The 27,873-nt window shown below is 54.5% G+C and overlaps 13 protein-coding genes across 13 annotated transcripts; 7 read left to right on the top strand and 6 right to left on the bottom strand.

Moving 5' to 3' along the window:
• Nucleotides 1-1,452: 1,452 nt before the first annotated feature.
• Nucleotides 1,453-2,362, top strand: LTR77_011184 (uncharacterized protein; the record flags this gene model as incomplete). The annotated part of the gene is made up of 2 exons (XM_064808395.1): nucleotides 1,453-1,611; nucleotides 1,682-2,362. The coding sequence occupies 2 exons, from the start codon at nucleotides 1,453-1,455 to the stop codon at nucleotides 2,360-2,362; spliced, it is 840 nt and encodes a 279-aa protein (XP_064653444.1).
• A 1,397-nt stretch (nucleotides 2,363-3,759) lies between these two features.
• Nucleotides 3,760-5,619, top strand: LTR77_011183 (uncharacterized protein; the record flags this gene model as incomplete). The annotated part of the gene is made up of 1 exon (XM_064808394.1): nucleotides 3,760-5,619. One exon carries the CDS (start codon nucleotides 3,760-3,762, stop codon nucleotides 5,617-5,619), a length of 1,860 nt encoding a protein of 619 aa, XP_064653443.1.
• Nucleotides 5,620-5,827: 208 nt separating this feature from the next.
• On the bottom strand, nucleotides 5,828-7,304 carry LTR77_011182 (uncharacterized protein; the record flags this gene model as incomplete). Its single annotated transcript, XM_064808393.1, has 4 exons — nucleotides 5,828-6,073; nucleotides 6,126-6,473; nucleotides 6,535-6,616; nucleotides 6,673-7,304. 4 exons carry the CDS (start codon nucleotides 7,302-7,304, stop codon nucleotides 5,828-5,830), a joined length of 1,308 nt encoding a protein of 435 aa, XP_064653442.1.
• Nucleotides 7,305-8,999: 1,695 nt separating this feature from the next.
• On the bottom strand, nucleotides 9,000-11,214 carry LTR77_011181 (uncharacterized protein; the record flags this gene model as incomplete). Its single annotated transcript, XM_064808392.1, has 9 exons — nucleotides 9,000-9,303; nucleotides 9,355-9,517; nucleotides 9,582-9,625; nucleotides 9,677-9,894; nucleotides 9,950-10,165; nucleotides 10,281-10,395; nucleotides 10,439-10,914; nucleotides 10,976-11,074; nucleotides 11,125-11,214. 9 exons carry the CDS (start codon nucleotides 11,212-11,214, stop codon nucleotides 9,000-9,002), a joined length of 1,725 nt encoding a protein of 574 aa, XP_064653441.1.
• Nucleotides 11,215-12,426: 1,212 nt separating this feature from the next.
• Nucleotides 12,427-13,289, bottom strand: LTR77_011180 (uncharacterized protein; the record flags this gene model as incomplete). The annotated part of the gene is made up of 3 exons (XM_064808391.1): nucleotides 12,427-12,765; nucleotides 12,828-13,142; nucleotides 13,197-13,289. The coding sequence occupies 3 exons, from the start codon at nucleotides 13,287-13,289 to the stop codon at nucleotides 12,427-12,429; spliced, it is 747 nt and encodes a 248-aa protein (XP_064653440.1).
• A 1,765-nt stretch (nucleotides 13,290-15,054) lies between these two features.
• On the top strand, nucleotides 15,055-17,054 carry LTR77_011179 (uncharacterized protein; the record flags this gene model as incomplete). Its single annotated transcript, XM_064808390.1, has 2 exons — nucleotides 15,055-15,956; nucleotides 16,022-17,054. 2 exons carry the CDS (start codon nucleotides 15,055-15,057, stop codon nucleotides 17,052-17,054), a joined length of 1,935 nt encoding a protein of 644 aa, XP_064653439.1.
• An 89-nt stretch (nucleotides 17,055-17,143) lies between these two features.
• Nucleotides 17,144-18,631, top strand: LTR77_011178 (uncharacterized protein; the record flags this gene model as incomplete). Its single annotated transcript, XM_064808389.1, has 1 exon — nucleotides 17,144-18,631. One exon carries the CDS (start codon nucleotides 17,144-17,146, stop codon nucleotides 18,629-18,631), a length of 1,488 nt encoding a protein of 495 aa, XP_064653438.1.
• A 279-nt stretch (nucleotides 18,632-18,910) lies between these two features.
• LTR77_011177 (uncharacterized protein) lies at nucleotides 18,911-19,827 on the top strand (the record flags this gene model as incomplete). Its single annotated transcript, XM_064808388.1, has 2 exons — nucleotides 18,911-19,149; nucleotides 19,182-19,827. The coding sequence occupies 2 exons, from the start codon at nucleotides 18,911-18,913 to the stop codon at nucleotides 19,825-19,827; spliced, it is 885 nt and encodes a 294-aa protein (XP_064653437.1).
• Nucleotides 19,828-19,977: 150 nt separating this feature from the next.
• On the bottom strand, nucleotides 19,978-20,607 carry LTR77_011176 (uncharacterized protein; the record flags this gene model as incomplete). Its single annotated transcript, XM_064808387.1, has 2 exons — nucleotides 19,978-20,531; nucleotides 20,580-20,607. 2 exons carry the CDS (start codon nucleotides 20,605-20,607, stop codon nucleotides 19,978-19,980), a joined length of 582 nt encoding a protein of 193 aa, XP_064653436.1.
• Nucleotides 20,608-20,815: 208 nt separating this feature from the next.
• UBP1 (ubiquitin-specific protease ubp1) lies at nucleotides 20,816-23,080 on the top strand (the record flags this gene model as incomplete). Its single annotated transcript, XM_064808386.1, has 1 exon — nucleotides 20,816-23,080. One exon carries the CDS (start codon nucleotides 20,816-20,818, stop codon nucleotides 23,078-23,080), a length of 2,265 nt encoding a protein of 754 aa, XP_064653435.1.
• A 209-nt stretch (nucleotides 23,081-23,289) lies between these two features.
• On the bottom strand, nucleotides 23,290-23,726 carry LTR77_011174 (uncharacterized protein; the record flags this gene model as incomplete). Its single annotated transcript, XM_064808385.1, has 2 exons — nucleotides 23,290-23,652; nucleotides 23,718-23,726. 2 exons carry the CDS (start codon nucleotides 23,724-23,726, stop codon nucleotides 23,290-23,292), a joined length of 372 nt encoding a protein of 123 aa, XP_064653434.1.
• A 483-nt stretch (nucleotides 23,727-24,209) lies between these two features.
• Nucleotides 24,210-24,626, top strand: LTR77_011173 (uncharacterized protein; the record flags this gene model as incomplete). Its single annotated transcript, XM_064808384.1, has 1 exon — nucleotides 24,210-24,626. The coding sequence occupies one exon, from the start codon at nucleotides 24,210-24,212 to the stop codon at nucleotides 24,624-24,626; it is 417 nt and encodes a 138-aa protein (XP_064653433.1).
• Nucleotides 24,627-25,115: 489 nt separating this feature from the next.
• Nucleotides 25,116-27,582, bottom strand: LTR77_011172 (uncharacterized protein; the record flags this gene model as incomplete). The annotated part of the gene is made up of 10 exons (XM_064808383.1): nucleotides 25,116-25,701; nucleotides 25,751-25,892; nucleotides 25,945-26,129; nucleotides 26,184-26,301; nucleotides 26,424-26,614; nucleotides 26,670-26,832; nucleotides 26,884-27,060; nucleotides 27,110-27,288; nucleotides 27,354-27,514; nucleotides 27,562-27,582. 10 exons carry the CDS (start codon nucleotides 27,580-27,582, stop codon nucleotides 25,116-25,118), a joined length of 1,923 nt encoding a protein of 640 aa, XP_064653432.1.
• Between the last annotated feature and the right edge of the window lie 291 nt (nucleotides 27,583-27,873).

The following is a 27,873-nucleotide window of genomic DNA, read 5'->3' as shown; positions in this document are numbered from 1 at the left end:
ACCCTAACCCTAACCCTAACCCACTAACTTAAGTCTAATTAGTTATAGACCTTTTAGTAAGATTGTAATATAAGTTAAATACAAGAATACTAGAGGCATTCTTAGTTCCTATATACCCGTCTACGTCCTACTTACTCGAGTAGCTACGGCGAGTACTTATCGCTCGACGGCCGTCGAGCGTCGAGTACTCGCTACTCGAAAGCGAGCGAGCGTCGAGTACCCTAAGCTTAGACTCCTCCGGCCTAATTAGCTTATATACTCCTCCTAATAGTGAAATCCCGTAACTTCTCTACCGTATTCGTAATAATAAGCTTTAATCTCGCCTTTAGGCTCTTAGTACGGTAATACCGATATCGTTAAAATTTATTAGGTATACTAGGGAAGTTTAAACCGTAATAGAAGGTACTAATTATCCGATTATACTTATTATATTACGAGCTATACCTATTAGTATTCTAAGGAACTAAAGAGTATAGCCGCGGCTCTACTCGTTCCGCTTCTTAGTATAGCTAAGAGAACTTTACTCTACTAGCTCCTAATTCTATTCGTAGCTTTTTAAGCTATATTCTCGTTATTTAGCTTACTAATAGGTGTAACTAAGATACGTAGATAGTCCTATATCTAATCTAATTAGTAACTATACCTATACTCTACTACTTTCCTAGGTCCCGCCTATAACAAGAGGGTTCTAAATAGGGCGTTATAGTATCCTATTAGAGTATCTAGGTTAGTGTAATTACGCTTACGATTACTATCTAGTATATAGCTTGTTGCTATTTCTACTCGACTCTCTTAGTTTTACGTGGCTAGAGGTAATAGATAGAGTCCTTAGTCGGCGAAAATAACCTACTACCGGCCGTCCGTAAGGCGCCGACAGGAATAGCACAATGCTTGAGGAAACACCTAAGCAAAGACTAATTTCCAATATCCAGACAGCCTACTTCCGATTGATCGCAAGGCGTCAAAAACTGGTTTGGAGACAGCACGGCGATAAAGGAGGGCTATAGAAGGAACGGAGGTGCGGTCTTTGTTAGTAGCCGAGGGCCTTATGGGGACAAAGACAAGCATACTACAAAGCTCAACCAAGACGACTGCTCTCGCTTTTGTTGATGTCGGCTCTAGAAGAAGCGCCCGAGGGTGCATAGTGGGCTATAGCCTCAATACAGAGCATCCACGCTGTCGGGAAGTGCTTACATCACGCAAGGTCCTCCAACGAAACCAACGTCAAGGATAACATATAACCTTAGTCAGAGACTCATCGCTTGATAATTGCTCATGTCACGTCGAACACCTACAACCATACCTCCGGCGAAGTGATATGCCAGGGAAGGACGTCCCACCGTTCTCAACCGTTGCCATTGTATGAAGCGCATTTCTCTTCCTCCCCAGCACAATCACCTTGTTTCGCTTGATCTTCCAAGTATCAGCCTTTAAAAGTCAACAGTCAGCGCCATGGACGCTCTACCAGATGACTTCTTCATGAACAGTCTGGCCTTCACACCGCGGGTTCACCGCGAGCCATACCCTGCCATTGATCCAACCTCGCCGTCCCTGGCATTGGCCGGCAGGGTGGTTATCGTGAGCGGAGTAACAAAAGGCATTGGCCGTAGAGTATGCACCCGCATCCTCCGCTCGATGCCTCCCGAAGCTGCGCTTGGAGATGATGCTGACCTCGAAGCAGGGCATCGTACCAGCATTCGCGAAGGCGCGACCCAAGGCTATGGTTCTCGTCGCTCGGAGTCGAGATGGCGCCACCGCAGTAGCCGACGAGCTCAGCCAGATGTATCCAGACACAGAGTTTGTCGGTATTGCCGCAGACGTTTCCAAAGACGAAGACGTCGCCTCGCTGTTCCAACAGGTCTCGTCCCTTTTCGGACAGGCAGACATCCTGGTGAACAACGCCGGTGTCAACAGCGCCGGCGGTCTGCTTGCTGATGTCGCGACTGCGACTTGGTGGAGTGACTTCGAGACCAACGCCAAAGGCCTCTTCCTGATGTGTCAAACTTTCTTGAAGCACGCCGATCCTACCCAACCCAGCACCATCATCAACCTGTCGACATCTGGAGCACCCGCTGTCTTCCCAGGCATGTCCGCATACACCCTCGCGAAGCTTGTCGGGCTGCAGATGACGGCCTACATCGCAGCAGAGTACGCGAACACCACAGCGGTCGCGTTGCATCCAGGTGTCGTCCGAACAGACATGGTGGTGCCGTCTTTTGTTCGGTTTGCCAAAGACTCTCCTGATCTGGTTGGGAGCACGGCCGTCTACTTGTGCTCGGAGCAGGCGCGATGGTTGTCTGGCTGCTTCGTCAATGCGAATTGGAACATGGAGGATCTTGCGAAGAGAAGGGAAGAAGTATAAGCCAATGGTCTTTTAAAAGTGACGTTGAATGGAGAATTCGGGCTCGAGAAGTTTTCGAAAGTGTAGGAGAAGTGATGCCGTATCGGTGCGAAAGCGACCAGCCGTGTCCGACATGTACCCCCAGGCAGCCGAATTCATCAGTCCCAGGCCATTGGGTGCTGAACCGAGTGACACGGAAAAGTACACAGATTGGGAACGAACTTCGGAGCGCACAACATATAGCAGTAAACGTCGCGGCACCTCAGCTGTTGGTATTAGTTTCGTCTTCCAATGCTCTCTTGTGTTGATGTACTCTGAGTACTTTGCAATGCCTCTTGATCGGACCACCACGACCATCGCAGCACGTCAAGGTCACTCGTCGCTACAACAGGCGCGAGTGCTTCGCAACTTGACCTCTGATGAGGGCAAGTAATACAACACCTTCGCGCAAAGGGGTGTTGCCACGAAACGCTGAGGACCGAGAAGACGAGACGGCGGCTGCGCGCGCGACGTCAAGCATGCCCACTACGCAGCGCAGAATGCGGAGCCTCCTCATGCCTCCGCCATTCGATGACCTTTAGCTGGTGACTCGTGGTGAAACTGCAGCCGCAAATCCGCAGGTGCGATGGAATACAACCAGAAGACGTACGGGCCTAGGAAGGGAGAGGACGGAAACCATCCGGGCAAGATGGCCTCTGCGCTGATGCCGGCGGTATTATCTCCCTCGAACGAAGGGCGTAGCGACTGGATGGACGAGAAGTCCCAGCGTGCCATTGGAGTGTGCAATGAGGTGATAAAACAATTGCAGCGCGGAGATGTCCATGAACATTCGAGACAAACTCAGAGCGGGCCCCGCGTCCAGATTCCGCCTTCTTCGGCCGTCGAAGACAGCAAAGAGATGAGATGTCCATCAAGCGCCCTTTCCCGCTGTGGCCGCAGTGCAAGCACGCATTGCCGGCGTCAACATGGCGGAGGAACTGGCCGATTCTCCAGGTCTCACAGGTGCAGCTTGAGAATTGTGGAAGGCCAAGACTGCCGAGGAAAATCTGCTGCTAAGGCCGTCCGCTTCTCGGGCAAGAGACACGGCCTGGTTCGAGATATCATATCACCAGGAACCACTGCTTCTCCAGCACAGTCGCAGGATGGATGATGATGAGGTGGTGAAGAAGGGACGGAAGGTTAAACGGCGGACCGTTGAGGAAGGGGGCGGTTTCCCGGAAATGCCAACGCTCAAGACCAAGACCCACTATTGCCAATGGCGCCGGGCAAGCGTTGGTGGTCACGACTTGGCGGCGGATTCCTTCTAGCAGAGGCCTAGGGAGAGTAGTTGAAGGTAGACGATCTGCTGTTGCGCAGATGCGTGCAGTCTTCCTCTTCCCAGCAATGCCCGACTCTCGAGTCGCCCGCAGTGTGGTCATATGCCCGCCCTCTCCTTCCACCACCGCCTCCGTCGGCTTGTGCGACCTGTCCTCGTTAGCGCCGCAGTCCTGCTGACGCTGCTGCTTTGTCTCCGCTTTGTCGCCGTGCCCCTTCTCGTCCTCTTGCATCCCCCTCTTGATCTCTGGTTCTACGACCACAGCGTCTACGGCTTGTACCCGCAGCAGTACTACCACTCCTTTCACATCGCATCGCCGGCGGCGCGGAGGCCGAGGTGGAATCATGTCTGCGCTGAGGAGAGTCGAAATGGCCTCGTCCTGCTCGACCTGCACGGCAGTCAAGTGAAAGACAGTGGCCCTGTTGTTCTCGATCTTGCAGGCAACTTGATATGGACAAATGCATCGTTTGGTGGAGAAAATCCGCATGCCATGAATGCGAAGGTGCAGGAATACAAGGAGGAGCAGTACCTGACTTTCTGGGCCGGCGATGACTACGACCACGGCCACTGCTACATGCTTGACAACGAGTTCAACCTTGCGTACAATGTGTCCGCGGTTGGGGACAGATTATGGGCAGATCCGCATGAGTGCAAAATCACCTCCGACAACACCGCCCTCCTCATCGCATACAACCACACCAGCGCCGACACGAGCAACACCAATGTGGCAGATCTGGGACCATACATCGTCGATGCGATCATTCAGGAGGTGGATGTCGAGAGCGGTGAGCTACTGTTTCAATGGCGGGCGTCGGATCACTTTGCGGACGACAACGAGTACTTGAAGACGAGCTACGACGCTCCTTTCGCGCGGCACAGCAAGAAATACCGTGACTATTTCCATATGAACAGCGTTGATAAGCTTGCGAATGGGGATCTCCTCGTCTCCATCAGGCACACGCACTCGTTCATGCGCATCGAAAAGGATACCGGGGATATTTTGTGGGCTTTTGGGGGCACATCTACCGACTTCAAGGACTTGTCCAACGGAGAGGCGGACTTCAAGTGGCAGCACGATGCGCGCTGGATAGACGAAGGACGCGGACTGCTCGGACTGTTCGACAATGCGCTCTCAGAGAACAGCTGGTACGATGCACCATACAGCCTGGGCAAGATCATCCATTTGGACACTGAGAACCGCACCGCGGAGCTTGTACATTCCTACCACTCCCTCGAGAAAGCAAAGTCAACTTCTCAAGGCTCATTTCAATTCATCCCATCCCGCGGGAGCGAGGAGCAAGACCAAGTCTTCATCGGCTGGGGCTCGGTACCGGCCTTCACCATCCACGACGCCAAAACCGAAGAGCTACTGTGCGAGACGCATTACGCTCCATCGCTGTTCCAGTACTACGAGTTTGCGAAATCCTACCGCACCGTGCGTGCGCCGCGGGAATGGACTGCCACGCCTGCAGCATGGGACCCGAACGCGGTCGCTGAGGGCGGCAGAGTATATGTATCATGGAACGGTGGAATGACAGTGCGTTGGTGGGTCTTACAGAGAATACACAGGCATGCCCGCGGAGATGAGCTTCGAGACGAAGATTGGGAGGATGTGGAGACGGTGGAAAGAGACGGCTTCGAGACAGCTTTCGAGCTGGCGGCTGGTGGCAATACCCTGTACAGAATTGCGGCCCTCGACGCATCCAAGAACACCATTCGCTTCTCCAACACATTTTGGAACCCAGGTTCGTGGTTTCGGATACCATCATGGGTGTCCTTCTCGCTCGGAGTGGGCGTTGTGCTGCTTATGTTTGCTGGCGCGATGCGTTGGCGGCAAGTCATGTTTTGGATCAAAGGTAGAAGACGGGGGATAGGACTGTACACCCAAATACCGAACGAAGAGGCCTGGGAAAATCACGACCAGGATGATGCGGCATCTTTGGCGACCCTTGGACGCAGGTAGTTCCCTCGGCGGTGTCTGGCACCTGGTACAGACATTGGCATATTGTACATATGAGCATGTAGTTAAATTGTACAGAGTCACCCGAGATCATACCAGTGATCCTGTGCTTGGTGGGCAGTTTCAAGGTCTGTGATGGGCCAAATTTTCGGCAATTATGCTATGATTCACGCTAATGGACTGATAAATGCTAAAAAGCACAATGCAGATATCACACATCTTCCGGACGGTTGCTCTCTCGCACGTACCGCCGTCTTCTCCGATTTGACTCGCCAGTCGTGGGAACCGGCTTCTCCAGCATCAAGATCCTGAGCACCAGGCGCTCCAGCGGCATCAGCAAAAGCCAGACACGGTTGCCTATTTGGAAGACAGAGGTCAGCGTTTTCTTTTTGGAGGCGGGAGGGAAGGGATTACCGAGGAAGCAGACCAAGACCGAGAACGTCGCAGCAACGGCATCCTGAAAAATTGTCAGCATTTGCGCATGCATTGGCAGTTGCGAGGTACCATACCAGGTAGTAGTGGTTGGCAGTGGCAACAATGACAAGCAGAACCAGCATTGGGTAGAGCACACCGGCCACCGTGAATCCAGCCATGCCGAACAAGCTTCTTCGCTCCCTCGAGTTGCTCCGCTGCAGAACCCGTTGCACGAGCCCAGAGTGGTACAGGAACGTGCAGCCAACCGTCAAGGCGTAGGTGAAGTGCAGACTAGGCATTGCGGCGAGCTGGTTGACGCTCTTGCCATCTCCAACCCAAACACTCTCGGCGTGTGCCTGGTGCACGGTGTCGACGAATCCGAAAGACTTTGGCAGCAAGCGAGGTGGCATACACGGGAAGATTGCAAACACAGCAAACGCAGCCTGCGGCAAATTAGCATTGCATCAAGCGTAAGAAGCACCCCCTCGATGTGGAGCAACGTACAAAGTTGGCGCAATTCATGCAGCGTCGGACGACCGCGAAAGTGCTGTGGTTGGGCGCCGAGTAGTAGTACCAGGAGATGAATCTGGCTCTTGGGTCAGCGAAAGAACACGAGCGATTGACCAAAGTCCCAAGGCATACAACACCGTGCCGGGAATGTGAATGAGAGAGTAGATCTGGTTCAGGACCGTCATGACGCCCGGGTGGTTCGCCAGAATGAAGTGCTGAACATCAACCTCCTTGATAAAGAAGAAGGCCTTGGCGGGAGATTCGTGCTCGAACTTGAGGATGCTAATGCCATGACTCTGAGCAAGCTCTACGACAGCTTTGCCTGCCTTGCGCGAGTGGAACGCGGCGGCTGCGACCTTCGAGAATCGGTAGGCCGCGTAGTTGAGGATCCAGTAGAATAGTTCGACCAGGAATGGAAACTTGGCCAAAATCCGGTTGAACACGGCAATTGCGTATGGTGCTCTCGACGGCCATTGCTTTGCGCCAGGCGAAGGGCTGCGCCGTCCCAGAAGCTGCAGAGAGTCGTCACTGTCGGAGGCGTACTCGTCCTTGTCCTGGAGCAGGCCGTCCTCGCTCCTGCGCGGACTGCTCTCGGGAGTGGCTGTGAAAACGCTGCAGTCTCTGCGCCGTGTGATGATGAGAGTCGCCACCATCGTGGTCAAGACCATCAGAGGCTCCAGCCATGCCAGAGCGTCGAACTGTCCGGTGGCATTGTTGCTCATGCTCAGCGCCTGATCGTGTGCCTCGACGCCAACGGTCGCCATGGCCGGGAAAAATGAAGGGTATTACAAGGGCGAGTGGTACAAGTATAACAAGTCGAAAGAGTGACGATGAAGGTAGAAGCGCGAGGCGTGTATGGAGAAAGGAAGGTGAAAGAGCGTGGGCACGCGAGCTGAATTCTGCTGCCTGCGGTCGGAGGTGTGAGATGAGGCTGTACAGCAGCACGCGCACGGTTAGGGGCTTTTTGATTACGGCCCAGCGCGGCGAATTGCAAAGGAGGGCGCAACCCTGCGACCGGAACGATCCGAAAGCTTCCCGTGCTTATTTCGGGCGGTGGCTGTGGTTGTTGCTCACGCGAGACTTGCCCCACCTGCCCCGCACGTTGGCAACGGCCGAGCGTCTTTCCTTCTGGAAGGTCCATCCAAGGTCACACTCACTTCGATCTACTGACAATCTACGGAGTACCTCCTACGTCTCTTCAGCACCCGGCGTGGCATCACTTATGCATGGTGCACGAACCAACAACGAAGCGGACAAGTATTGGATGTCACGAGACTGATCGAGCTCAAAAACTCCTGCTTTGATGGACCGATCTATTGCTCCCCGTCTATTGAAGAATAGGACTCCTTCGCCACACCCCGATGATGATTGAAAGTACCTCATGTCTGGAAGCAGGCTCCATGTTTAGGAATGAGCGCCCATCAACAGGTCGTGCAGAACTCGTCGGGGTGAAGGAAGCACATCGCCAAACAGCTAAAGCACGCCATTGTTCCTCTGCCCGACATCCCTTCGCCGCTCGGATCGCCCATACAGCATGCCCAGTCGCAGCGGTGGACCTCGTCGTCTCTGGTGCTAATGGGTGCTGACTTCAAGCTGGCTTCTTTCGCGGGAGCTGGAGTCATTACAGTTTGGGAAATGCTTATGGTCTTCGTGGCCGAGCAAGACGTACCTGCGGCGACAAGTCCAACGACGAAAGCCATGAGGGTGAGCCCGCTGAGCTTCATGGCGTGGACTAATTCAGATATGATGGGGCCTGCACTGGATTGCTCGGGTATCCGTAGCTAGGCTGGTGTCGAAATAAGTAGGTGCTTCTGGAGGGGTCGCACAGCTGAGGCAGACAGCTTGTTGATGGTGCCTGTGGTGGTTGTAGGTAGGTCTGACGTCTCCTCTGGTGGGAATACTTACGATCATATATGTACCGTGGAGTCCAGTGAGACGGACGTTATCATGGCCGCTATCCGTATTGTTTCATGCGTGACAGCCGAGCGATCTTCCTGAGCACCACCAGCTGGATCATGCCATACCATTGAGGAATCGGTGATGCCGTACGATATCTTCTTGCTGTTGTAGCGCAAGAGTTGCGGTCAATGTTCGTCAGGCACGGCCACCATAGAAGGTCAGGCCACGCCCACAGTAGTGCTCGTCCTGCACCACACGGCGGCTTCAGCCTTCAGCTGTCATCGGAGGTCCCGTCTGATCACACCTCCGAATTACCAAAAGCCTGCACCACGACGTGGGCATTGGGCGGTCAAGGACGTTAGTCTATAGCTCGAAAACAGTTGTATGGCGTGGCCGATAAGAAGCGCGAGAAGGAAGAAGACCGGGCCAAGACGAGATTCGCCAAGCACCTGACATAGCTCTGGCATACCGTCACTGCGTCGCATGCGCTCTGCCTTATCAGCGTAGCCAGCATCATTTCATCCATCATCCTCTGCCATACTGGGTAGATATCATTCCTCTCAAACATGGTAGAACGGCTTCTCTGGAGCAAAGCCAACCAGCCTGTCACCCTCGCTCGGCCTAAACTTCTCCTCCTTGTAAAAGAGATGCGCCTCCTTGCTCATCTCTTCAACCTCCTTGAATTCGAAGCGGTCGAACTTGAACTTCGTGCTGCCATAGACGCCTTGGGCATACTCCGGAGCGATATTGTAGATCTGGGCAAGGTACTTCTTCGCAATGATCGGGTAGTTGACCTTTGAGAGCATCTTGCCCGTATTGCTGTGGAGGTTCTGGCGGGCCTGGTCGTTCATGACACGCTTGTAGCTGCATGCAGGTGAGTACGTATTGAATAGAATGGAGTCCACAGTGGCTTACAGCTCTCGAGCCTGCGTGTACTCGCTGATCTTGCCTTCGTGGTAATAGTGGCTCTTCCGCGAGACAACGTTATCGGAGACTTTATATGGCGCCTCCGCGACATCCGGGCGGAACTTGTAGGTGAAGCTGTTTGGCACAATCTGCTTGTTGCCGGCATGGTTGGCTATGCAAAGATGGTAAAGTCAGTGAAAATTCAGTAGATGCTCCCGCTGGCGGTGGAAACGTACCATCAACACGCATTGGTCCATCGAAATTGATTGAAGAGTACGATCTGCGGGTTTGTCAGTAGACGACCAACGGTGGGCGGACTGACAGCGCATACTGCGACATGAAAGGGCAGTTGACGGGCACCTGATGGAGATTGACACCAATCCGGTGGTACTGAGCATCGCGGTAGAAGAACATGCGAAACTGCAACAGTGGGTCTGGCGAGTCTTCAATGCCCGGTGGCATCGATCCAGGACTGAACGCAGCCTGTTCAACATCTCGATGGAAGTTCTCAGGATTCTTGTTCAACACAAGGCGGCCGAACTCATGCATCTGTGTGGTGTTTCAGCACCTCTCTCCGCACTCGAGGGGTAGGGTTCGCACTCACAGGGAACTGTCCTCGCGGCCAGACCTTGGTCACATCGAAGGGATCAAACCCGAGCTTCTCAGGATCTGCCTCGTCTGGCTGCATGATCTGTACCTTTGCAGTCCACTCGATCTCTTCTCCGCGCTCAATGGCCTCCCACAGCTGACGCTTGGAGTAATCTGGGTCCTCTCCCGAGGTGCGGATGGCCTCTGGCTCGGTCAACTGCTTCTGGCCGTGCTATTGGCATATGAGACCTCGTCAGCGGATGATTGAGCCAAAACCAATGCAACGTGGGAATACACAAGTAGGTCGTTCTCGGCGGAGAACGAGCCTTTCCTCCCAAGCTACTTACCTTCGCAAGGAAATGATACTTAATGTACACGAACTGGCCCTCCTTGTTCACCCACTTGAACGTGTGGCAGCCGTAGCCGTGCTCATTGATCCAGCCGTCAGGGGTTCCGTGGTCGCTGAAAAACATCAATCCTTGATCTGGTCAGCGTAGGTACGTACAGGGCATGGATCTGGCTCAAATTACCGGCATGGTTCCCCTCAGGTACGCATCCTAGAAGATCAAAAGTTGCGTCGTAGTCCAGTAGGAAGTTCTTCGGGTTGCGGGCCTGCGAGCGGATAACGTCTGGTCCTTGAATGGGATCACGGCAGAAGAAGATCGGGAAGTTCAGGCCGACGATGTCATAGTTGCCCTCCTTCGTATAGAACTTGATCGCGAAACCTCGGGGATTCCGTGCTTCGTCTGGAAACTCACGTCCAAGAGTCACAGTGGAGAAGCGGATGAAGATTGGTGTTCTTCCTCCTACTTCCTGCAGGAAGTTGGCCTTCGTGAACTGCGAAACATCTTTGGTCTGTTCGAAGTAGCCGAAAGCTCCCGAGCCGCATGGGTGGACCATTCGTTCCAGGTTTTTGGAGCGATTGAAGTGCTGTTGCTTCTGGAGAAGATGGACATCGCTGACAAGCGGAATGCCACCTATCTATTAGAGCGCACATCCAATCAGCGGTCATGAAAGGAATAACCAAGCACGGTATACCGACATTCTTGCTGTGCTCCGCATCGGGTAGTGGGATGCCTTCGTTGTTGGTGAAGTAGGGTCCGTCGTCTTCCCGCTTGCCACCTTGGACGGCGCCAGAAACCTGAACAATGTCAATATCTCACCCCAGCATGGTGGGATGGCGCTTGCCACCTTGGCTATGATGTCCATGGGACCTTCATTGGCACTCATCATGTGGGACATGCGCGGTCCGCGCTCCTCGCCGTTCGGTCGTGTGGCCATACTGTCCATTCGGCTGGCAGCGAGATTCGTCTATTGAACTAAGGCGAGGGAAGACAAAGAAGATTCGAGCAGACAGAAGAAGGAAACAGCGGGAAGTGAACGTTTTCCAACGGCTTGACCTACTGATGCATCTCTGCCATCTACTTACCGTCCCAGAAGTGATAGCGCGGACTGAGGATGTGGATCCAGATGGCTACGTCGTCCACACACAGAGCTCATTCCGTCGGAACAGCATTGTCGCCTGCATCAAGCATCTCCAACCCAGAAAGAGAAGCTTGCCATTGGACCGGTCTGTCTGCTTGTGGACAAGACGAGATCTAAGATGATGCGAACCTCACGCGTTTCGACGTCGCGTGGAAGACAGCATTGAAGCTGCGCGCTTGACACGGGCAATCGTGAGCATGATGACTCTTCCATCGCGATGGTAGCGTCGTGTTAGCATCACTGTGTTGCTCGTGGTGTCGCCGTTCGCAATGCGGGAGTCGTAGGAAGGCGGAGTCGAGCTTCTCAGGATCGAAGAGAGCCTAGCAAAACCATCGAATAAGGTAGCGTCGGGAGAGAAGTTGTTTGTGTGGGCAGGAGAAGAGGGAGTCCCAGTGGAGCGGAGTCGGTGTTGAGCAAGCCGTTGGATACGGCGAGATCTGCTTTGGGTTAGACCGGCACGTGATCTGGAAATGCAACCCACCCTCGTTGCCCTTCGCCAGACTTCTGCCTATTGCACACCAACATTTGCATACCTTCCATCGATACGGCTGATCGCGTACCCTCTATGCACGTAGCTTGCTACTTGCAATATGACCTCAACGGGCCTACCTCCCGCGCCCCGGAGCCCGTTGCCGCAGTTGCCAGCGCGAAGGAGGCCAACCAATCTGAACCAGCAGCTGGGAATACAGTACCGCCTTGACGACATCTCATTCGGCCTCATGCAGACACTTTGGATCTCAGATCAACGCCATGGGCTACCTGGAATGGACGCCTTAGGCCCGACCCAGCTCTGGTTCATTAAGCACATCTACAAAGCTGCCACGCCAATAGTCCGCACATGTATCAAACGTCCGTACCAGGCGAGATACCACTCAGGCGATTTCATCCACCCTTCATAGCACATGGTATACAACACCGAGGCCCCCTACGACGGCAGCATTTTCTCTTGAAATGCACCACCGCCTTCCTAAATGCTATTCCTACCCGCAGATCTCCGCCCCTCAGCGCTCACGGTCTGCTGAAGTGGAATGTACCTATGGTACTACCTTGAAACACCTGATCCACATTTGTCATCGAGCCTTGGTAGAAGTTTCCCGCGGGCTGGTGCTCTCTCTGGGCCAGGAGAAGCTGAGGCTGCTCTTGCGAGTTGGTCGACTGACCGAAGACTGGAGTTGCGGAGACTGACGGCACGATCACTCGCAGGTCCCGATTCCAGATCCACAACTCGTTGGAAACCCGCTCGTAGCCCACTGCTTGGGCGTCCGAGAACTTGGTCATGCCCGAATGGCCGGCTGGTACGGAGAAGGGGCTGTACGCTGGCAAAATGGCTGAATGCTTGGGAACGACCTGCAAACGTCAGTTCACCAGACTCATTCCATGACAGGCGACTTCCGTCACTCGGAACTTACTGCGCCAACGCCCGGTGTGTCGAGGTCTTCGAAGAAGCAGGTAATCCTGATCTTGTGCTTTCCCGCGTCGTTGCGAGCCCTGAGCATCGTATGGAAATCTTGCTGAACTCGAGCTAGGACTTCGGACTCGGGTTGGAGGACGGTGATGAGCGACTCATTCAGCCTCTTCACCAGCTTGACTACCGACGTACACACTTTTGCCCAGTCGGCGATCTGCGACCCGCAGTGCGGTGTTCCCATGAAGCAGATGCCTCTGGTAGACTCCAGAACAAGTCTGTGATGCTCTTCGGCGCTGTTTTTCGCACCGAGAAGCATCTGCGTCCAGTCAGCACTGTCAGTCGAAAGGCTTCACGCACGGCCTAAACTTACGTCTTCCACCACGAGTCCCCCAAGCGAATGCGTCACGAAAAACAGCGGTCGGGAGCCCTGTTGCGCATTGAGATAAGTACCATGCAAACTCATGATTGACTTTTTTTACGCAGGGCTACTTACTGTCTCAGTCCTCTCTCTCACTTGTGACAGGCTCCCGAGGAGCGTCTGCGCGTGATTCCCGATACGGCTTTGCGAGACTGCCGAGAAGAAGTGTGCCACGTCTGCGTCGTAACCATAGGTGAAGATTCTCGCGCCAGGAAGATCGGACGGCAGCAGATCTCCTGGCCAAAAACAAGAATTGGAACGGTGAGTCCAGGTACTCTCGCGGTCGCCGGTAAGGCCGTGGACGAAGACGACGCTTTCATAAGGTCAGCTTTTTCCCCGCCCCAGTTGGGCTTTGCTGTACGTGTTTCACTTACTCTGTAACGCTTGCGGTGTCTTTTGGCTCAGCGCACCTGCGGAGTCCCAGTGCTGGATTCGCAGTTTTGACCGCTTGGAGTCGTCACAGTCTGTGGAGGCGTAACAGCTTTGACGTGCGATCGTTTCTTGAACAGGCGTCTCGACTCCGTTGCGTCTCAAGAGAATGGCAACTCACTGTCTGTTTGTGTTCGATTGCCAAATGGAGTACTCACAAGGCCCGAAATAACGGAAAGCAATGCAACACCCACTCCGGAGCTATCTGTTTCCTGCCTCAAGGATGGCGTTTCGAGCCTTGTCTGGGCAGTCATGCACTTCGACACTTCCGTCTTGTCGAGCCTCGTAAGATCGGCCGGCCTCAGCCGTGGGTGATGTTCCCATGGACGCGCCATCCGAGAAAGAAGAGAAGGAAGGCACCCATGTGCCCGAGGCTATGTTCAACCAGCTTCAAGAGGTTGCTGTAGATCAACCTGGACGACATGATTGGCCATCCCATTCGTCTCGAGTGTCTAAACCCTGCGAGGTTGGCAAGGCTCGCAAGGCTACGTCGTCTGTGCCGCATTTGTATTGATACGCATTGCTCGCTTGGGTACGCCTCCAATATTGGGGAGCATGGTCTTGCGTCACTCAACAAACTGTAGCCTTTGAAGAGGCGGATGGATGAAGCATTGTTGGCTGGAAACGGAATCGAACTCGCCAGATACGGTTAAAGCTCAGAGTGCCCTCCTGACAACGCAGCCTTGGACTCGACTGGTGAACGCTTAAGACTGGAGGCGCTGCTTGACGCATGTCAGCTCCTGCGTGCACAGTCCTATGAGCTGACCTGACTTGGACGGTACCTGATGCAACTTGCGCATCGCACGCTACGACGAAACACGAACTTCAGACATGTCGAGCACGTTCACGGGCGCGCTTAAAAACGTCAACGCCGCCTTTCAAAACAGCTCCATCAACACTTTCAATTACCGTGAGTCCCATGATCGTCTTCAACCGACGACGCTGACTCCTCTCCGAAGTCACAAGCGACCAAAGGACTGCCAGACTGCAAGAGTGCATTGCTGCTCTTCGTCAAAGCAAGGCTGAAGATGATCGGAACGAGTTGAGGGATAGACACGAGGTATCTGAAAGCACATGCCAGTGGGTGCTACAAGACGATGTCTTCCAGTCATAGCAAGGTAATAATGGCACTAAGCAACCGCTCATATGGGTCGGCGATCGACAAGGAGTTGGCAAGACTACGCTTGCTTTATTCATCAGCCAGCATCTAGAAGACAGCCTTCCGGAGCCCGATGACAACTAGGTGCTGTACTACTTCTGCGACTCTCAGAGGGGCCGCAACACCGCCTATTCCATTCTCAAAGAGCTCATCTGCCAGCTTTATGAGAAGCACAGCGCGACGGGGCCTCCACTCCTGGAGGAATTCGAACATCGACCTCACATGCTGCTGAAGCCGCCATCCATTAAGGCACTCTGGAGGGTTTGGCGCGGCATGGTGAATCTCAGTCCCGTGAGGAGACTCTTCTGCATCATTGACGGAGTGGATCGGTGCGATGAGAGGAGTCTTGCTCCTTTTCTTCGAAAGCTCGATGGCATGTTCGTCCGACAGAACGAACGACAAGCCTCGCACAACGTTGACCACAAAAAGGATCCACTTCAAATTCCATCATCTGAGCGGACTGCCCGGTTTGCAAAGTCTACCCCGAGCCCCAGGTTGCGCATGATCATACTGAGCCGCGACAATTCGAGCTTCGTAATCAACACGCTTCTTGCTTATCCACGACTAGAACTGAAAGGGCACGGCACACAAGGTGGAGCACCAAACGATCTAAAGTGTCACATCGACAGCAAGGTAGACCATACCACAAAGAGCTTCTCGGAAACTAAAGCTCTGAGCAAGGAGAATACTGCTGCCATAGTGGAAACACTCAGTCATGGCCAGGACCAGACATACGAATGGGTCAAATTCGCGGCTGAGAAGCTGATGAGCATAGCACCTGGTCAGTTGAGGGAAGTCGCTGCCAAAATGCCCGTCAGTGTCGATGACATGTACGCGGAGGAACTGCTTGACGTTCCATCTCGTCGGAAAGCTCACGTCTGCGCCATCCTGAAATGGGTCGCTCTGGCTGCAAAGCCTCTCTCGCCGCTTGATTTTTCCAAGGCCGTCAAATACTCGCTCGGCAAGTCCTTTTCTGTCAGGATGCTCAGAAAAGCGCTGCACGACGTTCCGCGTTTGATCGAAGGCAACGACAGAGAGGTGCACCTGGCGAGCTCGGCAGTGCAGGACTTCCTGCTCTCAGAGCAGAGTATTTTGCGCCTGAACAAAAGACTGCGAGAGTTTGCGTTTAATTGCAGCGACGCCCAACCTGACCTCGCGAATACATGCATGCGTACCTTGAAAAGAGCAGGAACTTGAGCAAGAGCAGGCGGGTACGACTGAAGCCTACCGACATCCTCAAGCCAGTGGATGAGGCATTCTTCGCAAAACATCCTTTCCTGGAGTATGCCATGGTCCACTGGACGACACATGCGAAGCAGGGTAACGCCAGGAAGACCGACTACAAGACCGACTTCTTCCGCGATGACTCGCTGAGGCGCAAGCTGTGGTGGGAAAGCTACTGGATATCACTGCGACAGAAGTTTGCTTGGAAATGGACCGCTCCAGGCCACTTCTCTCTCCTGCACCTTGCTGCAATCTTCGATATCGTTCCGCTTGCTGCGTACGTCCAAGACCAGGGATTTATCCAGGAGCTGCTCAGTGCTGAAGACGATCAGGGTGTGAATCCTCTCAACTGGGCGGCGCAAAGGTCGAATGCCGCCATGGTAAAGTTCCTGTTTCAACGCGGCGCATTCGACGACCGAGCTCCACGCGAAGTGGCGCGGACTGGAGATGCTTCCATCATCAAGATGCTTCTCGATAACAGGAAGAGAAACTTGAACAGCCCGAAGTCGGCAAGTCCAAAGTCACCTTCGAATCCGCTCTGGTCGATCAAGAATCCCACGCTCAGTTGCATCTCCGACTGGTCCAAGAGTTCCGGAGGTGATAACTCAGCGCCCATGTCGCCAGATGCTCAAGGGTACGGGAAGACGACATCAGAAACCCCGCTGCACATTGCAGCGACCTGCGGAAATGAAGAAGCCGTCGATGCTTTGCTTGCCGCCAGTGAGCTCTGTAACACGCCTACAGAAGGCGGCTGGACCTGTCTGCACAACGCTGCATGGTTCGGCAGGGTGACAATAGTGAGACGCCTCGTCGATGCCGGAGCTGACTCCAGGCTGGGGACGAACGAAGGCATGACGCCACTACACTGCGCCGTCAAGAATAAGCAAGAGGCTGTCGTCGAAGACATGTTCAACTCTGGCGCCGCCGATGTAGAAGTGGTTAATGGTTTCGGCTTCACTCCATTTCACATGCCTGCAAAGCCAATGACACGGCCATGATGGACATCCTGCTCGATCACGGCGCGAGCGTCGAAAGGAGAATGCGACAAGGCTGGACACCATTGCTCTGAGCTTGCATCAACGGACAGATGCACACCGTTCAGCACTTGCTCCGGAAAGGCGCAGATGTCAGTGCTAAGTGGGCGCAGGCGGGTGCAGAAAGAGCAGTAGAGCTCGGCGCGATTGGCCTGGCCAGAGCGTACAAGCAAGACCAGATAGCACAGGTCATGGAGAGGTTCGGGGCCAACGACCTCAGTTGCTTGCCTCAAGAGCAAGTGCAGGCTCTCCCGGCGGCAAGGTCGGCTGATGAAGAGTATAGCGTACCTAAAGTGGAGGAGATCACTGTCATACCTCTCGGAGACACGGATCGGAATGATGACTCCGAGAAGGATGGGGATGGTCAGGATGGCAGTGACGATAAGGATGACAGTGGCAGCGAGATGGACCAGGACGAGAGCCGCTCACGACAGAAATCCACCACCAGTGTCCCCAGTATCAAGGAGGGGCAACTGAGCAACGGCGCATTGCGTGGACTGGGCATCCACGAGAGCATGGATGAGACGCCAACGGATGGACCAATCGCCAGTCCACAACTCAGTGCGATCGCAGCCACAGCAGACTTCGCCAGCCCCGACGGCAGCCTTCGTAATAGCACAATCGCAGGCGCTTGGCTTGGTAACCATGCCACTGTGCGGACCAGTGCGCAAGCTGACATTTCGACTGTGGACCCAGTCATGGGCACAGAGCCCGCCGTCGAGAGTAGTGCACTGGATATCCAACACAACATGGTAGAGAAGCCTCCTCTCGACATGGACTCAACTGGCCGGACTGATGTCAAGATTGTTGACACCACAGAGCACCCTGCCATCGACGTTGGCAGCGTCCAGCCAACGCAACACCGTTCAAACCTCGGCCACCTGGAGCACACCGCAGACTCGTCTGGCTCAAGCGACCTTGAGACGATGGACGTCGCAGCGCAGCCAAACAGCCAGGACACCGTCTACGCAGCAAAAGACCAGCCGACTTCATCCACATCAGACCTTGGGAGTTTGAAAGAGACTGCAGGCTCCAGCGGGAAACAGTGCCCGTCTGATGCTGTGCAATCACCGCAAAAACAGTCAACAGACTCCACCGAGCGACGTTCTAGCAGCATCTCCCAAATGCTCAGTGGTCGATTCGGCCGCTTCGTCACACCCACCCCGCGGACCAACAGCGCAACGAGCAAAGACCCAGTCGACTCGACGGAGAGAGGCGGTCCCGCACCCGATCACAAAGCGGATCAGTTCACACGCTTCAAGCGTGTCCTCAGCTGGAAGAGTGACGGTATCGCTGAGAATAAGATGACAACTTCGCCGCCCATTGCAGAAGTCGATGACCCTTTGGACTCGCAGATGGGAGTGGCCCCTTATACTGCGGTGGATACGACTGTGAACACTGGTACGGATGGCGTTGCAAGCCCTGACAGCCAGACATCGTTGCCCAGCAGTCCAGCACCAGACCGTACTCCCAAGCTTGGCTTGTTTGGAATGAAACGGGGCTTTGCTCGGAAGCCTTCGCAGGGAGAGAAAGCAGGGTAGGAAGTCACGGCGACCGCAACTCCTGTGGTCGGCTGCAATCTTCCGCTTTGCCAATCTCGTGCTGAACTCATGTCATGATCGCCTGATTACAACAGCTCAAGACAACACATCATTGGCGCCAAGTGCGCGGCTGTTCATATATCACACCACCACCAGCTCGGAAGCGGGCCTTAGATGATGAGACCGACCATGTTTCCAGATTATGTAGTTCATCTTTGGTACTCTTTCACATTACTTCCAGCATAAGCCACTCCATCGCAGCCAGCACCATCCCGAACCATGACACTTCCAACCTCAAACCCCCACCATCCAGCATCGACTCCCATCGTGACACCGACAACTCACCCTCATCTCCTCATCCGCTCAGGCTTCGGCAAGATCTGCGCCTTCGAGAACGGCAACCCACAACTCCCCCTCGGCTGCCTCCCAGGCTACGACTGCACACATGATGGCGCGGCGAGCGTGAGCGGGTGCTGTGCGACTGCTGCAGCAGCTGGGAAGTGCATGCTAGAGACCACGTGTGTCGACTACCGCGACACGTTGGGTCCAGGCCTGCCGAGGGCGCATACTTGGTATATCTCCGTCTGAACGCTTGCACTGGTGAGAGAACTGACGCCAGCAGTGATGAAGCAGAGCCGTACTGCACGACTGCGTACTTTGTGGACGGGTACGCCATGTTCACTTGTGGAGCTGGAGAGGGGCGGGCACAGGTCTCTGCGTTCTACCACATGTCGTCGTCCAGCATCGGTAGGCAGCAACAGCCGTATGCATCGTCGGGGGTAGCATCTGAACAACCTGACGCCGTAGATAGTGACGGCGGAAGTACCAGCAAGAGCAGCTCGTCGGCACCCATCGGTGCGATCGTGGGAGGCGTGGTTGGCGGCGCTGCCGTCCTGCTCATCACCATATCTCTGGTGTGGTTCGTGTTGCAAAAGAGAAGGAAGGACAGATCGGCGACTGCAGCGAGATCTGGTTCAAGTGGCTCACCCAACTCCCTGGACACTGCGGATCAAGTTCAACATGTCGTGTACGAAAAGCAAGGCCTCGGATATTCGGAAATGGCAGCGCGACCAGCTGAGATGTTTGATGGAAGAGCCAGGTATGCCCACGAAGCGCCGCTGGTGCCAGCAGATCCCACGTCGGTCGGTCGAAGCGAGTTGCCTGCGGAGAGAGATAGTAGATACGAGCTGATATAGTAGACTCGCATACTGCCTCTACACGGAGTTGGACTTCTCCTTTCTCTTGCGTGAGCAAAAACGCGGTTTCATGGGTCTCATGTGACGGAAGTGCCGTTACTCGTATCGTTCATGCATTTGGTGGAATGTGTAGAAGCATGCGCTGCCACTTCAGCTGATCTCGTCAACTGCATCGAGCGCAGCATCTCCGCTTGAGACCTTGCTGGGCTGGTCTGGCAGCGCATCCGCCACTGGCACATCGCCCTGCTCCACCGCCTGGTCCGGCACTTGCACCGGTTGAGGCTGCTCCAGATCTGGCATTTCCACCTCATCCATCTCCTTCCTGTTGCCCTTCTTCTGCTGCTCCTTCGCAGATATAGCAGCATCACCGGTCTCCTCAGCTTCCACCACCTTCGGCTCAAGCTCATTGAGCTCCTCCCATTGCTTCGTTCTCGCCTGCAACCTCTTCCCTCGCTTCTTGCTATCCGCGACCTTCTTCTCCAGCTTGTCGATGTTCCGCTCGGCATGCTCGAGACCCTTTTGCTGTCTTTGCTTTTGCTGGCGGGTAAGCTGCTTGGTCTTCTTCTTCTTGCTGATACCGGAATTCTGGGCGTTGTGTAGCCATGGCGTGTACTCGGTTGCTTTCTCCTTGGACTTGACGGCAGGTCCTTCGGTGGGTGGCGGTGCGTTGCCGCGGCGGGCGGCGCGGGAACGTACAGAGACTTCTATGCTGCTATTAGATATATTCTTCGTCGAGACATGGAGTGACGTACCCCTCTTCTTGACCTTTGGAGTCTTCATCGTGTCGTGATTGTCTTGTTCAATTGTGATAGATGCACATATGAGTTGACGAGACTTGCCAAGAGCCAACCTTTTGACATGTGAAGTCGCTTTGTCAACGACCAACCCACCAGTGCCACCTTCCTAGACCCTTTCCTACTCACAATACCCGCCGCACACATGCACCATCCTCTTCATATCCCACCGCGCCCCCTTCATACCCCCTACCATGGACCAACACCGACTTGATCAACGTCTCTACCAGCAGACTCCGCAAGCCACATTCACCACGACCATCGCCTCTGGGATCGCCCTCCTCTACATCATTCACCAGGTTCTACTCTACTTCGACTACCCCGTCCTCTCGCCACAAGAAGTGGCGTGGAATGCCCTCGTCTACCTCCTCCCCAAGCAGCTACTGCTCGACTCGGCGCGAAGGCAGGAGCTCCAGGCCAACGACATGCTGTCCCAGACCCACGCGGCCAAGAGTGAAGCCCTGCGGAGGATGCTGGGCATAGGAGGCAACGCTGTACTGCAGAAACTGCCGGCGGAAGGCATCCTGCGAAGGGCGAGCTCGCTGGGCGCACGCATGCAGCCACTTAAGTCAACGACAGATGCGCCGGCTGGCTTGGGCAACTGGGACAATTCGTGCTATCAGAACAGCGTGCTGCAGGGGTTGGCTTCTCTCGACAGTCTCAAGCCGTATTTGATGCAGACTGGTGGTCAGGAAGTGGAGGCAAAGGACACTACGACAGAGAGCTTGCTTGAGACGGTCAACAGGCTTAACGATGCCAGCAACAACGGCAAGCAGCTCTGGACACCGGCAAAGTTGAAGAGCATGAGCAGCTGGCAGCAGCAGGACGCGCAGGAATACTTCTCGAAGATCATGGAAGAGCTGGACAAGGAGGCTGCGAACTCCGTGGCTGTCTCTGTGTCGAAGCCAGGTTTGGAGAGCATCGTGGAAGAGACAGAATCACAGCATGGCGAGGCAGACATAGTAGGAGACGCTGCCGACGACCCTTCTACATCCAACACCGAACGACACAACCCGCTCGATGGCCTCTTGGCTCAGCGGGTCATGTGCACACGATGCGGTCACTCGGATGGCCTCTCCATGATCCCTTTCAACTGCCTGACCGTTCCGCTTGGATCAGCGCGATCCTACAGTCTAGATGTATGCTTGGACGAATACACAAAGGTCGAGGAGATCCCAGAAGTTGAATGCGCCAAGTGCACTCTTCTTCGCGCGCAACAGCAACTGGAGAAGATGTTGCCCGTTCCGCCAAGCATCAACTGTGTAGACACGGCGCCGCCTGTCAGCAGCAAGACTCTAGAGCTGCCACCAGAACTTCGCGCGCAAGCGTTCGCACGTTTGAGCGCGATCCAGCAGGCCATTGAGAAGGATGACTTCGCTGACAGGACGCTGAATGAGACCTGTTCCATCCCCAAAAAGTCTCGGATGTCAAGCACGAAGACAAGGCAGGCCGTGATTGGAAGGCCGCCAAAAAGCCTGGTCGTGCATGTCAATCGAAGCGTCTTCGACGAGTTGACGGGAGCACAGAGGAAGAATTATGCCAGCGTCGATTTTCCTGCGACGCTCAACCTGAATTCGTGGATCGTGAAGACCGCAGAGGGTGAGCAAGCAAGTGAGAAATCGAGCTCTCTCTTACCAGAGCCAACACCGGGTAGCAGCAATGGCGAGAACATCTACCGCATCAAAGCAGTCGTCACACACTATGGACGCCACGAGAATGGTCACTACATCTGTTACCGGCAACATCCTGTCCGGCCACGATTGGATCCCACTAACGATGCCGAAAACGAGCAACTTGAGCCAGACGATGACGATCCACTATGTCCGGCGGATGGTGCAAACGAGGAGCGCAGGTGGTGGCGTCTGAGCGATGAAGATGTGTCGGCCGTCTCGGAGGAGGGGGTGCTGGCTCAGGGTGGTGTGTTCATGCTTTTCTACGAACGCGAGGACACACGAGTGCTGCCAACGGCGACTGAAGCCCCGGAAGCTGCGTTTCCCGAACGCCAGACTGCTCAGTTGAGTGCTGCTACTGAGGCTGCCGGGATGGGGCTAAAGGCAGCAGAAGCAGCACCAGTCGGTATCTGTCCTGACGATACTGATACCGAGTCGACACTCCTCATACCCGACATAGCACCTTTTGCCATGAGGTCTGAGTCACATGGACCAGATCGGAACATAGAGGCCGAAGGCTCATCAGATAATGGCACCATCCCTCCATCTGCCGATACATGGACCCCCCCTGCCGTCGAAGGGCAGGAGAAGAAAGCCAGCAATGAACCCGAGATGACGAAAGAACCGCCTCTGAATATTGCCAGGGACTCGATGCCACTTTCGACATCTCCCAGCAAGACTACGCCGCCATTCATGCGCACGGCACGACATCCTTCGGACTCTCACCATGGACCGGGTAAAGACAGGGGTTTTGGTGGAAGTGGGTTCAGGCCTGTGGCTGCGACTTGATACGATGCTGACGCAGAATCTGAGAACAATAACATCACTGAACTCGAGAACAGAAGTGCTCTGGACTCGTGAACTTTTCAGCGAAGGCGTTGGCGGAAATAACTGAGGTTACGACAGTACTGAACTTAAGTCAACAGAAAGATCGCTTTTCCATCCCATCCCATCCCATCCATCAGCGCATCAAACCACTAATAACCGAGGAACCAGCCTTAAAGATCATGGCGCCGCCCACCTTCTTCGGCATCTTTTTCAGGAAGCTGTGATGCTGTTCCATCGCCAACAATCAGTCGCCAGCTAACCGAGGTTATCGTTTTGATGGATTCTCTGCTTACCTCCGGATGCTTCTCATGGGCAGGATGCTCCGGGTTATCCTTGTTCTTGTGCGCGTCGCGGAGGATCTGCTTGTCCTCCTCGCTGAGACCGGACTCGCCCAATTGTCCTTGTCCTTGTCCTTGGTGTTGGCCACCGTGCCCTCCTCGACCACCGCCACGACCGTGACCGCCGCGACCGCCGCGACCGCCGCGGCCGCGGTGGTTGGGGCCTTGGTTGGGGTGGTTGTTTTGGGCGTGTTTCTAGATCGAAGGTCAACGATTGCTGATCGATTCATCAAGGTTGCACTGCAGGCGGTATTGCTTACTGGCGGCATTGTGGCTAAGCTATGTAGTGGGCGACTGTGTGTTCCGTGGACCAGTTGTTCGGTGCTTGTCAGACCCGCTGTAGTTGCAGACAAGGAAGACAATCCATCTTAGTCCATCCAGCTTGACGGGCGAAGCTCTGCTTTGAGGTGATGTCACTGTGGTCTAGAATCAGGTATTGTAGAGCTCTCCACTCAATAAGCGTCCCAGCCGTCCCGCCATTTGGGAGTCAAATGTTGTCGTACAGCTTCCCTGCGCAATGTTAGACGTTGCAGTAGAGGGAGACTCAATCATACAACACAACATGCTTGCAGTCAACCCTTGTCTCCACCGTCCAGTCCGTCGTTCTTGGCTCGTTGCCTTGCATTGATGACGCCGTTGTGCCGAAGGATCACGGAACATCCGGATCTGTATGAGGTAAGCTCGGTCTTCTCATACTACATTCATCTTTCCTGCCTTTGCATCCCGCCACATCGACCGGACCATCCCCGACCATGGCGGAGAAGACGAAGGAATCAGAATCCAAGAACCCAATCTCCCGCCCAGGAGAAGATCAAGCCGCCGAACCACCGCCAAACTACGACTCCATCTTTCCACCACCCGGCTACTCAAGGAGGACGTCCAAGTCCGCTACTACCACAAGCAGCGGTAGCAGCACCAAGACCGCTTCCCGACCACAAGTCTCCAGCTCCACCAGCCACGCCGGCTCCTGCGGCATGCCCGCCTCAATGGTCCAAAGCATTCTCGCCACCTCATCCTCTTCGCCATCCAAAAGCTCTGGTGGGTCTAAAAGGTGGTCGGATGATCCTCCGGGGAGCAGCAGAGACTACTCTACCGCCCGCTGGAACATCTACGGGACCCCGCTGAGCGATTTTGGGAATCCGTTCCGGAAGGGCAAGGGGAGGAAGTGAGAGGGGGACGTGTGGCGCCATGGTGCTGCGGCTGGGGAAGGACTTTGAGGTCAAATGTCGGCGGATGGTTCTTCGGGGAGAAATGAGGCCGGTCATGGGTACCGTGTCTCCGAAAAGTGGGCGATGAAGTCCTTAAGGAATTCATTGTCTGGTGCAGCAAAGGTTGGTGGCTTTACATCAGCAGCCGCTTACAGTGATCGGCATGAAGCAGCTGTCTACAGTCGCACTGTTGGCGCGTACTCACTCCGGGATCTGTGGTCACGCTGTTTGACTTGACACCGGCGTCTGGGAGCAGCAGAAATGTTGCGAGCAGCTATAGGCCATACTTCAAGTGTTGAAAGGGATGTTGGGAGAGCTGCTCACGAAAGCCATCGCTTCGTTCTGTAAAGTTTGTCTATCGACACGGGGTATCATCCGCAGAACTCGGCCAACGCCACCAAGAGCCTATCACCAAGCTCGTTGTTGCAAAAACTCTCACTCTTTTCCCTGCTACGTATACGGCGTAACGTCCTGCGGTCCCTCCAGTTCCACAATATAACCGTCCGCGCACGACGAAAAGCCGACCTTCGGCTGGTTGGCAAAGAAGCTATCATACTCGGAGTTCATCGCATCCATCAAAGTCCCAATCTCGCCACCAGGGAACAGCACGCTCCAAGGCTCCCGACAAGATTCCGCCGCACAGCTCTTGGTCACCATGAGCAACGCATCGAGGCGGTCGTAGAGACTCTGCTCGGAGCGACCGTAGTATTCAGCCGCGATGCCTTGTGGTGGGCTCGCGAGACGGTTGATCATTTGTCCGGGATCCGATTGCATGTCGTAGAACTCTTGCTCGCCGGTGCACCATACAGTGTAGAGGAACGTGTAGTCGTCGCTAATCAAACGGAGGGATTTGTAGGTGTTGTTGTAGTAGGATCCGGGGGTCGCGGCTTGAGGGGTGCCGCCGCCGATGTTCCAGAATTCGGCGGTGACAAGCTCCGTCTTCTCGCTGGTGCCTAGGTCAGTCGAGGTGTAAGCGATGGGTTGGCCGTCAAATTCCTCTCGAAGCGGCAGACCGAGCATCTGGAGGATTGTGGGTCTGGCGTATGTCAGCAACGAACAGTAAGCATGGGAGGCGGTGACCTTACGCCATGTCAGTATGACTACCGACGATTTCCGACGTCGCGCCCTTCGCTACATCAGGTCCTCGGATGAGCAGTGGGATGTTGATGTCCTCTTCGTAAGGACATCTCTTGCCGGCATGCAACCGGTGCTGGCCCATGTGGAAGCCTATGCACGTCAGCAAATACCGCCCTCAAGCTCACAGTGACTGGCGACCCACCATTATCGCTAGTGTAGATGAAATAAGTGTTCTCCAATAGACCGTGGTCCTCAAGACGCTGAATCATGCTGCCAACCATGTCGTCGACGTAAGCCATGTTGCCCAGACGGGATCGGTAAATCTCGTCAATAGTTGCGATGTCGTCGTCTGATAGCAGTTCAAGGTCCTTCACCCATGATGCGCCGCTGGACCGAGTCAGTAACTTGCATTCGAGGCGAAACCAAGCAAGGCTGTCATACCTTGGTTCAACAGGGTTAAAGTTCGATGTTCTAGGTGCTTGACGATCGGCGAACATGGCCTCGTACTTTGCCGGTCTATTGATCGCATCATTCGGGTCAGCATGGCACTCTACGACCTCTATCAATGGTAAATGCTTACACAGGAGGTATAAAACCTACGCCCCCACTTCCTAGGTGTGGTGCGACTGCACTGCTGTCAGTTTGAAGAGAAGCTTAAAACAACATTGAACGTGAGCTTACCTGGGGCGATCTGCATGTAAAACTGCCCACCCTTCGAGGCCGCATCGTCAATCATTGCCAACGCCTTCTCCTCGAGCACTTCAGTGGTATGCATGCCCTTGTATCCAGTGATATCGGCAGCAGTGGCGGCATTCGGCTTGTTGGTGTAGTGCGAATTGAGGTAATTATATGTCCAGGGCTCGACAAGGAAGCTAATCACGTTAGCATTTTCGAAAAACTCTCGGCGCTCATGAAGGGTCGATCTACCTGCTGTCCGACCAACCATTTGGTGGCGCTGGAGTAGCTATGTTCGACTTGTCCAGGCCATTCAGAAACTTCCCTGCATAGTACGTATTCACCCCTGCGTCGCTGAGCCAGACTGGAAGGTAGTTTTCGTTCAAACCAAGCTCTGCGAACCTGGTCCAGCCGCCTATGGTTATGGTTAGCGAGCATCGGCGACCGCAAAGCCACCAAGACGTACCGTAAGGAAGTCGGATGCTGGTGATGTTGGTGTTGTGTGCCGCTCTGCCGGTGAAGAAGTTGACCCTCGAGGGACAACATATTGCTACCGTGCAGTAGTGCTTGTTGTAAGTGACACCCTCGCCACCGATCAAATTGCGTACGTTGGGCTGCACAGACAGCGAGTCGAGAATCAGGTCTGCGGGTGGTTAGTGTTGGAAGATCGGAACGGCTTGGTGTCGTAGTACCTTGATCATCGGTCATGATCACAACGACGTTCGCTCCACTGGTCGGAATGCTACCGGCAGAAGTAGTAGGCGCAGCTGGAGTGGAAGAAGACGCAGACGCAGGCGCAGAAGCAGAAGCAGAAGCCGCATTCGTGAGCACAAGACCTAGCCCGAGGCCGAGGGCTAGCAGGGTGATGCATCTAGGCATGTTAGTAATTCGGGCGGAAGTACGGCTTTGCTGAAGGTCGACACAAGCTCAACATACAATATCCCAATGGCAGCGACCGTCGGACAACTCCATCTTGTACTCGCAACCTTCCGCGGACCAGTGGGATCGCCAGATGTCGATAATTGTGTTTCAGATGGCGAATCCTCTTTCTCCGATGTCGAGTCGTCTAGACCTCTCTGCGGAGGATGTGATGGAATCTGTAGGAAAATTAGCATTGGCGTGTAGATCCTGCCATGTGACTAACCTGGCTAGTGCGCATAGCCATCGCAGTAGTGGTGCAGTGGTGGCTCTCGGTATTGTTGGTTTTGGTGTAGGTTTCGGGTCGCTAGTGTTGAGAATAGCTCTTGTGGCTTAAGCAGTATAGTATCTTTGTGACGGCGAAATATGAGTGGATCAGATTCGCAATGTCGTGCGATCCTGGGAGGATGAGAGAAGAGAAGTAACCACACGTGAAGATGCTCGAAGCAAACAAACCTAGCATGCAAAGTGCGCATTCACTTGAAGGTGACTTATCTGTTCATCTGAAGTGTGTCCTTGCGCGAGGGTACCAGACACG

Source organism: Saxophila tyrrhenica (genome assembly GCF_035928015.1).
Source record: "Saxophila tyrrhenica strain CCFEE 5935 chromosome Unknown scaffold_34, whole genome shotgun sequence".
Classification (NCBI taxonomy): Eukaryota; Fungi; Ascomycota; class Dothideomycetes; order Mycosphaerellales; family Extremaceae; genus Saxophila; species Saxophila tyrrhenica.
This window is presented reverse-complemented; position numbering and strand designations above follow the sequence as displayed.